Genomic DNA, 10,016 nt, shown 5'->3' with positions numbered 1-10,016 from the left:
CCGGTATACTATATGGACAAAGCCTAAGCCTTAGGTCTTTGGAGACCTAAAAAAAAACGATTCATCACTGAATTCACACATTTCATTCATAGCCTTTTCCACAGGTGTATAAAACCAAGCACCTCATGCAGGCTGCATTCACATTTTTGGGTTGTTCTGAAGAGCTCAGTGAATTAAAGTGTGTTACTATCATAGGATGCAGAAAGCAAGGTCCATGAAGACATGATGGGGGGAGTATGGTGTGGAAGAACTTGATTGGTCAACAGTCATTCAACGCCTTCAAACACCTTTTGAATGAACGAACCTTGGACTTCTCATTAAACACCTGACCTCGCAAATTCTCTTCTGGATAGGCAAAAGATCCCACACACACACTCCAAAATCTTGTGAAAAGCCTTCATAAAAGACTATAGCTATGTCTATAGACTTACAGGGGAGCTACACCAGGCACCTTCCGTTTGCGACGCATAAAATCCATTTTAGAAGACTGACCAATTTTTTAACGTGCACCCCACTGTTGCATCTGGTGTAACTAATTCCATTGATTATAGTGATTATTAACTGCAGCATACGCGTCGCGATCAGACCGCTTCAGCTGCGCGTCTGGTGTAGCTCCCCTGTTAGGATGGGATGTCAAATAAATGCTCCTGTATGTGTAATGGGCAGGTGTCTCAAAACATGCAGGTGCTCGAAATGGATAAATGGAAGAATAGGAACGTACTACTTAATGACTACTTGTGATGACAAGTGTCAACGAGGGTATCAGTGAGGGTAAACTTGTGGTGAAGAAAGAAAATGGAGAGTAGTTCAGAGCCCTATATACTTTTTTGTACTTTAAATATTCTATACCTAGGGGTATTTTGTTCTTCAGTTACAAAGATTGTGATGAACTGTAGATGATTTTCTGATTTTCTGTGCTGTTCTTTGATTATTAATTGCTATATCTATGATCGTTTTCATGGCCCAAGTATGAAAATAGTAATAGTAAATAGTACAACAGTATGTGACAGTGTCGTTTTGTGATTTACTCTGTGATTCCCACCCCTACTATCGATAGGAGTCCAATAATGACCATATTCAGCTGTCTTACATCACTGTCGGTGTGTTTAACTCATTTTGGCAATCAGAGATATAGCCTGTGTACATTCACTCCATCACTTTTCATGAAGGTGCAGTTTGTACCGATTTGTCTGTGGAAGAACTTGAATGAGAGGGCATGGTGTGAGTGTGTGTGTGTATGTGTGTGTGTTTGTAAGAGGGAAAATAAAATAATAAGAGAATAGATGGGGTGGGTTGCAGGTTACTGCATGTCTCCTAGGAGGTTCATGCTTGCACTGACATGCTTTGAATGTCTGACCATGAATTTTTCAAACAGATTTGCAAACTGACCTTTATAGTGACCTCTGTGTGGTACCTGTCAAACTGTCCATAAGGAAGCTCAAATACTAACCCCCATTTATTTGCCAACGCTTGGAGCACCGACGAGCACGACACAACTGAAAGCCTAAATGAAGTAGGGTGGCTGTTGCTAAAAAGTCCAATTTTTTGTCTTTTTTTTTTTACCCATCTTTCAGTGGACTAAAAGAAAAAGTTGTGTCCATGGCAATGTAATTAGTGTGCTAGTGTCACAATCAAGAATTCAGACCGCTGTGACCCCTCTAACGACCTGCATCTGACAATATACGGCTGAATGGGGTCTCCTGCTACTCACTCATTATATTCTACCCAAACAGCAGCAAACCCAGGGGGGGGGGGGGGAGGGGGGTCAAGGGTCACAGAGGCAGAGACAGCGGTGACCTCTTGAGTGTGCATCCATTGATTTGTTCTGGCCATTATGTCTGAATTCAGGAAAACTGCAGCTAGCAAACAAGACTATAGTAACATAATGGCCATGTCACCATAGGCCTACCTTTCCCACAGTTCTACAGTGAGTCATGCTCAGCAAGAGACTCATTTAGAGCCCATTTACATAACGTTTCCCACCCTGTCTTCTGAGAAAGTTTTGTAATCGGAAATAAAAAATCCTCATTAGTCTAAATACACTTGGGACCAGTGAAAAGAGGATGCACTTTAAATTGAAGATGACAGTTCTTCCAGCAGCACACGCACCTCACTGACATATACCACAGGAAGTTGACATGTTGGCTGAGCAAAAGGTCTCATCTGTTTGCTTCTGACTTTCTTCCACATTTCATTTCAATTAAAACAAGTTTTCTAACCTCGCCGTTTTTTTCCTTCTCAGATCACCGCCGCAAAAAAGTATGCAGTCGCTTAACAACTCCAAAAAGAAACAGCCTCTTTCATTAGCGAAGCTGTCTGTGCCAACCTTTGAGGAGGCGGGTGAAGATCTCAGATGTGGATTTCTGCTCACTCGCGAAGGTCTCCTTGACATTTCACTGCTCTGCACGGAGCTGGATTCTTATCCGCTGTCCCACTGCCTTGTCTCAGAGAAACGAAGCTTGGCCCCTGGTGACATTTACCAAGCTCATAGCATGCGGGGGAGAGAATCATCACATTCTTGGGGAAAGAAACAACTATGCAGACACTTTCGCAGAGGAATTCCTTTTGATCACCTCAACTACCCCCCACCCACAAAACAAACACATGCATATGATGAAGAGAAGAGTAACACTCCACGTTTACTTGCTTGAAACGTTTACTTGCTTAAAGGAGAATTCCGGTGTGAAATTGAGCTTAACTGTACCGAAACATGTTAAGGTGTACTCACACGTGTTTTAGACGCACTTTCACTCACCCCCAGCATTCCGAACTCCTCCGTTTTCAGCCTAGCTTACAGTAGGCTTGAATCTATTAGATTGGGCATTACGTAGCCTATGCAGCTAAATCGCTATTTTTACCATTTAAACCATTAAAAAGGTTCCAAGTAACTCCACACTGCATTGGTAGACTTCTGAGGGTCCTGACATTTAAAACGAGATACTGAGAACTTTGGAAATGCACAGGAAGTTTATTAAAAAAAAGACTGTTTACAAGCAGTGCCTTCATAGAATCTCTCCGTTGGGCGCCATCTTGGAATCAAGTCGCGATAAGCCGACTGACGAGCACGAACGAACAGGAAGGACAGGGGAACATATTGCTAAAGTAATTCCATAGGAAATATATAGTTATACTGTATATATGAGCATGATGAGTAACAAAGCTCAAAATGTTTGCAATATGTCCCCCTGTCTTTCCTGTTCGTTTGTGCTCGTCAGTCGACTTATCGCGACTTCACCACAAGATGGCGCCCAGCGGAGAGATTCTATGAAGGTACTGCTTGAATAAACAGTCTTTTTTAATAAACTTCCTGTGCACTTCCAAAGTTCTAAGTATCTCGTTTTAAATGTCAGGACCCTCAGAAGTCAACCAATGCAGTGTGGAGTTACTTGGAACCGTTTTAATGGTTTAAAAATAGCGATTTAGCTGCATAGGCTACGTAATGCCCAATCTAATAGATTCAAGCCTACTGTAAGCTAGGCTGAAAACGGAGGAGTTCGGAATGCTGGGGGTGAGTGAAAGTGCGTCTAAAACACGTGTGAGTACACCTTAACATGTTTCGGTACAGTTAAGCTCAATTTCACACCGGAATTCTCCTTTAATCAATTAGTTGTCAATGACGTATTTAAAAAAATAAATTCAATTGTCATGTTTTATCCACTCGCCAATAATATTCAGGTTGTCATACAATGTCATAGTATTTTTTTAAATTGACTTCCAAAGCCAATTGATTACCAAAACATCTAGCAGCCCTACATCTCTCCAAACAAGAGGAAATTCAGAAAGAAGTTCATATTAGAATGGGTTCCATACATCCACTGCTGTAAAACGTGTTAATGAGCTCAGCAGTGCAATTAAGCCAGTCAAGAACATTACTATGACGTGATAGAGATCCATTCCATTAAAACACTTTTTTCCCCATTAAAAATGGTCAAACTCTTTTCCATTATTACAATACAACAAATTCTATGGTGAGACAATGTGGAGAGAAAAAAAGAAAACACTGTGCGCAACCAGAGAGAGACAGAGAGAGAGAGAGAGAGAGAGAGAGAGAGAGAGAGAGAGAGAGAGAGAGAGAGAGAGGACCCTCAGCTGTCCTCTTCTTGCAGACCAACCCTTGTACCACCATCGCGTCACACATTGCTGAATGTCTGGACTGCCGCCAAGAACGCCAGACTAAAAACAGCACCACAACATGACAAAGTTCAACTGTGAGTAAGGCCTAGGTGATATGAGGAGAAAGGGGAAGCCTGTCCCAGCATAACCCCTCACTACAGGGAGCTTGCCCTTCACACTTTTACTTTTTTGTTGTTAGTTAATTGTGCTTTTTTGATTGGGATTGTGACCTTTGATATATTTTACACAGCTTTAAACTTTGCCACAGGCAGAAATTAATAATGAACAATAATGAATAATGAAATTGTAAACCAAGTAGTCCATCTTTAGATTTTAGGACATAAGAAATGAAAAAAACCCACAGACATTAATCTCTGTTTCAGGGAGACAATTCTCCATTTATTGCTGTGAATAACCATGAAGAATGAGAAAAAACAGATTTAGAAAAGCAGATTCAAAAAGGAGAGAACTTTCAAACAGGACTTGACAAAGTGTCGTGCGATCCAGCTTCTTTAAATAGTGTCTGGGTCAGAAGGGGTGCATAGGGAGATTTACATTCCATGTGGGAAGCCCTTAAATTTAGATGTTTTTTTCTCAGCCTTTGGTCCAGCACTGTTTTTGAAGCAGTTGATCGGTATAGGAATTTAAAAGTCAGGGCCTTCTTTCTTCAGCTTTGAGTAGTCCAGGTTCACGCGGTAGAACTGCAAAAGCACAAAAAGGTGAATGACAAGCAATTGAATGTCAAAAAGATCAGTACTTATGAGGGAACATGGTTGGAAATCATCCAAGCGTCAAAAACATTAAAGAACACCTGCAGAGCCTTTCCAGACCTTACAACATGGACTGAAGTCCCTACACTTGAATCAGTTCCAAGTGATTAGCAAAGAATGATTGCTTGATTAGATTTGGGACCATTAAGAAAATCAAAAAGCCAGGTGAGATAATCCACAGCCCTCTAGGATTATAGATTAAAGCTGGACGATTCTGGCTGGATTTAGCCAAGGCAGTCCTGCTTCTTGCCAACACTACAATGTGGACTGGCATTTCTGGGCTTCAGAGCGTATTCTTCTACAACAATTGTTACATACTTGTAACTTCTAGTATATAACTGCTGAACATTTTGAATTTTGTTTCTCTGTCATCTTTTATTTTCCTGTGCCTATTAAGTGTCATGGTTTCGATCTCAATATTCTCTGATGTTCATGGACAAGTTCTCCAATACCTTATACTGCTGAGTTGGAGCCATTTTGTTCCAGGGCTCAGGGTTGTTCGTCTTGTCCCAGCTGAGTGAGTGAATGAATAATATGATGGAAAAAAATGAGTTCACTAGTAAATAAAAGGATGCAATGTACCAACACTTCAACCATAAATCAATATGGTTGCATGGTGTATAAAATGAAAGTAAGCATGAAGGCACACAGAGTCGAAACAATAAAGAAAGCCTGTGAAAAGATGCTGAAAGAAATGGAGAAATACAAAAATCTTACCAAACGTCAGGGCTTCTGAGACCCAGCCTGGCCAGGTAGGCCATACACATAGTGCAACCACCACCGATGAAAACGAACAGGGGAATAAGCTATAGTAAAAGAAAAGGGGGCAACATGCTTTCAGCTCTTACAAAAGATGTCACTTGTTTCCATTCAAATAAAGTTTATGAAGGACATTTAGCCTAGAAGCCTACCACTGCAAATGTATCTGGTTTGATAAATGCCTCTTCGATTCAGAACTTGGCACAAATCAAGTCTTCTTACAACATAAGGAAAGGAAAGTCAAGCCAATCCAAATAAAACAAATGTGATTTACTATTTGTAGAAAATAAGTTTGCTCTGTTTTCACTATAGTGCGCAACTCTGTTGTCGTTGCAGCCAACTTGTCCTTGAGGTCGCCAACACCGACGAGTTTCCAAGGCCTTATTTAGCTACCTGAGAGTTTATCGTTAGCCTATTAAGTTTAAGAAGCTAGCCGCTAATACTGACGGATAAGGTGGTGAATCATGGTTTAATCGACATTGGTAGCTAATTAATCTACTAAAGATTAAAACATTTAGTAATATTCAATGCCACGTCACATATACACTACTGTTCTTACAATTCAAACGCCACATTTCCAAGTTGACATTCACATATTCAGGGACGATTATAAAGCTAACGTTAGCCATCTAAGCTAAATAAATCCTAAGTGGAGGGTCCCGTCTGTCTACCAGACCATTCACCTGACATGACCCCAAGCCAGTGTCCTACTTCAATCGTCTGCTTAACTTACACTCACGAACTAAAACTGTGCATATGTACACACACATACAAACTGCTGTCGAAACTCACACATTTCCATTAAAACAGGAAGTTACATGTCAGGTTCACAAACAACCACCATTTGGTTGAAAAACTACTGACGACAACTAGCAAGCTAAATGCTTACTCTTGTTAGCTAGATTGGTAAGCTAACATGACCGTCGTGTTCATATCTCTCAATTTTCTCACAGTTAATTGTCAGACCTTGTCTCCAAACCATTACTTACAGCTGGGTGGGTTCTAAGCTGTTTTCCAACCGTAGCAAGCATTTTTATTTTTCGAGTAGATGTCCCACAATGTGCAGAATAACACAGCCTTATCGGGAGCGACCCAGGGTAAATTTGGCTAAGAGAGACTGTTGAGGAAACAAGTAAAACAGGATCATGGGTCCCTTGCATCAGTGCCTGATCACATTTAACTCTAAAAGTGAGGTAACAGAAATAATTCTAATACACTTATATTCTTGATAGATATGGATTGCCTTAAGAAATAAGTGTTAACTTTTTTAGGTGTTAACTGTTCATATTGAAAAACTGCATTCACTTAGGCATCACTTATGGGTGCCTTGATATGATTCTGAAATTACATACTTGAGAAGAATTGCCCTGCAGTTAGTGAAGTTCTGGAGTGGATGTGCACCATCAAAATATCAAGCAGAATTGCTTCACAAAGCTTCGTAGCCTATAAATATGTGATTAAATAAGTATTAAGTAAAAGATTAACACGCATGCAGGCACCTCATAGACACCCCCACCACCACAACAAACCCTGAACAAACCCCACCCAACCACCTTTTTTTTTAAATGTATTTTTTAGATGTCAAAGGCATATTTTTAGATTAGCTTAGTGTTGATGTCTTAATTTATGTATTAATAGCTTAGTTCATTATATTTGACCAATTAGTTGACTGTATTACATAGTGGTGGGCAGCCGTGGTGTAGCCTACTTGTGACCGGAGGGTTGCCGGTTCGATCCCCGACCAGTCCACCACGGCTGAAGTGCCCTTGAGCAAGGCACTAACTCGAGCGCCGCTGGTTGGGCAGGCAGCTCACTGCTCTGGATTAGGTGTGTGCTGTGTGTGTTCACTAATTCGGTTAAATTGGGTTAAATGCAGAGAAATGAATTTCCCTCACAGGATCAAAAAAGTATATTCATTCATTTATTCACACACACTTGCTTGCTTGCTTGTGGTTGTCCATCGAATCCGATGATGACGTCCACATCTGACTTTTAATGGTGAGTTTTCTGATGGCTGAATAGGCAAGCTCTATTGCAGGTGGGGATGTGGATGTGTTCCTCTTGAGCCGTCTTTGCTGTCTCCTGACTGTCCTTTCTTCCTCCAGTGCTTGGGTCCATCTAGACATTGCTGCCGCAGATGTTGCGGTCAGCAGCCATGCTCTGCAGGTCCCCTGGCTTGATTTTGCGCTTCTTAAGCGCTGTCTTCACTTGGTCTTTAAAGCGTTTCTTCTGGCCTCCAGCAGACCGCTGGCCTTGGTGTAACTGGCCATATAGAACTTTGCGGGGCAGACGATTGTAGGGCATCCTTATCACATGCCCCAGCCACCGCAGTTGGTGGGTGATGGTGGCCTCTTGCAGCCTGTTCTCCAGAATATCAGTGTGAGGCACTCTGTCACGGCAAGTAATCCCCAGGATGCGCTAGAGACAACTGATATGTAAGTGTTCTAGGGACTTGATGTGGCGGCTGTAAGTAACTCAGGCTTCACAGCTGTAGAGGAGGGTGGTAATGTAGACCGCTTGGTAGACGCAGATTTTTGTGTTGAGATGAAGGTTCTTGTTCTGAAAAACTCGCAGTCTGAGTCTCCCAAAGGCAGCTGATGCTTGATTGATTCTGTTCTGGACCTCATTGTTGATACTTCAGAGGTAATGCTCCCCAGGTATTTGAATGATGGAACAACTGACAGTTTTTTCACCTGCAACAGTGAAGATGGGTGGTGTGGTGGGATGCTGGCACTCCATTGACAGATTACCTCTGTTTTGGCTGTGTTGATGGTCAACCCCATCCAGCTGTATGCCCTCACTGCCATCTCAGTCATCTGCATACTGCAACTCAAGTAATCTCTTTCTGTGCAGTTTGGTTTTTGCCTGCAGTCTCCTGATATTGAGGTTACCATCCAGTCTGTATGCTACTGTCACCCCACTGTTGTCTTCAATATCCTTGTGGAGAAGCTGGGTGACACACATGAGGAAGATGTTAAAAAGCACTGGTGTCAGTACACACCCCTGCCTTACCCCTGTGCGCACAGGGAAAGGGGTTGACTGTTGACCTCCAATTGTTACCCTAGCAGTCATTCCATCATGAAACTGACGGAGGATGTTGACAAACTTTGCGGGGCATCCAATCCGGTGGAGGACTTCCCACAAGAGATCTCTCTGCACAGTGTCGAGGCTTTGGAGAGGTCCACAAACACCATAAACAGGTCTTTATGTTGCTCCCTACACTTTTCCTGAAGTTGCCGGGTTGTGAAGACCATGTCAACTGTGCTCCTATTCTTTCTAAAACCGCACTGTGACTCTGGTAGCATAGACTCGGTGATGTTATTGATCAACCTCTGTAGCATCACCTTGGCCAGGACTTTGCCTGCCACAGCAAGAAGTGATAAGCCTCTATGGTTTCCACAGATGGCTCTGTCCCCTTTGTTTTTATATATGGTAACAATACTGGCATCTCTCCATTGTTGTGGGATGTTTTCATCAGCCCAAACCTTGGTGATGTAATGGTGTAGTGTTCTTGTGCAGAGATACCCTCCCTGTTTTAGCAGTTCTGCAGGAATATTGTCAGAGCCAGGAGACTTGTTGTTCTTCAGGGAGCGGTTAGCTGACAGGACCTCCAGGAAAGTTGGGGGTTGGCTGAGATTGTAATGGGAAATTCAGGCAATTCATCCAGGATGGTCTAGTCAGCATCAGAGTCCTGATTTAAGGTGTTAAAATGTTCAGCCCATCTCTCCAGGATGCTATTCTGGTCTTTCAGGATTTTGAGCTCATCTGCTGTTTTCAGGGGAGTGATGCAGTGACTTGTTGGGCCGTAGATGGATTTGACTGCATTGTAAAAGTTGTGCATGTCATTTCTGTCAGCGAATGTCTGAATTTCATGAGCCTTCTTCATCCACCATTTGTTCTGTAAGGTCCGCAGAGTTCTCTGCACTTGACGAGCTTTCTGCCATTTGCTGACTGGCAGCGCTGGATAAGGGGTTTTAAGGGTTTGCTGATGTGCTTTGTGCATGTTGCTTAATAGATTATGGATGGACTCTGAGTTGTTATCAAACCAATCTTGATGGTTCTTGCTCTTATAGCCGATTGTTTGAGCTGCTGCTTCATGAAGGGCTGAAGTAATAGAGGTCCACTGCGGCTCTGTGGCATTTACACCCCTCAGGAGGAGGTCCCCTAGCTCCCCTAGTTCTCAGCCAGGGAGCGACGAAACTCACTCCTTGTAGTGTTGTCTTCCAGGCGGACAGTCTAAACGCCTCCTGCTGGGTCCACGTGTTCGCGGGGGGGGGGGCGCACTTGAAGGAGTGGTCACGATCATGCGGTGATCTGTCCAGCATTCTGCCCCTCTCATGGCACGGGTTATGAGCTCGTCTCTGATGTCACAAC

At 42.7% G+C, this 10,016-nt stretch overlaps 1 protein-coding gene across 1 annotated transcript; it reads right to left on the bottom strand.

Moving 5' to 3' along the window:
- Positions 1 to 4,486: 4,486 nt before the first annotated feature.
- Positions 4,487 to 6,759, bottom strand: ndufa4a (NDUFA4 mitochondrial complex associated a). Its single transcript, XM_062533110.1, has 4 exons — positions 6,632 to 6,759; positions 5,601 to 5,689; positions 5,336 to 5,396; positions 4,487 to 4,814 (listed from the first exon to the last, which is right to left on the bottom strand). Exons 1-4 carry the CDS (start codon positions 6,671 to 6,673, stop codon positions 4,758 to 4,760), a joined length of 249 nt encoding a protein of 82 aa, XP_062389094.1. The 5' UTR covers positions 6,674 to 6,759; the 3' UTR covers positions 4,487 to 4,757.
- Between the last annotated feature and the right edge of the window lie 3,257 nt (positions 6,760 to 10,016).

The sequence above is a fragment of the Sardina pilchardus genome, chromosome 3, assembly GCF_963854185.1.
Source record: "Sardina pilchardus chromosome 3, fSarPil1.1, whole genome shotgun sequence".
Classification (NCBI taxonomy): domain Eukaryota; kingdom Metazoa; phylum Chordata; class Actinopteri; order Clupeiformes; family Clupeidae; genus Sardina; species Sardina pilchardus.
The sequence above is the reverse complement of the archived record's forward strand: the minus strand, read 5'-3'. Positions and strand labels throughout refer to the sequence as shown.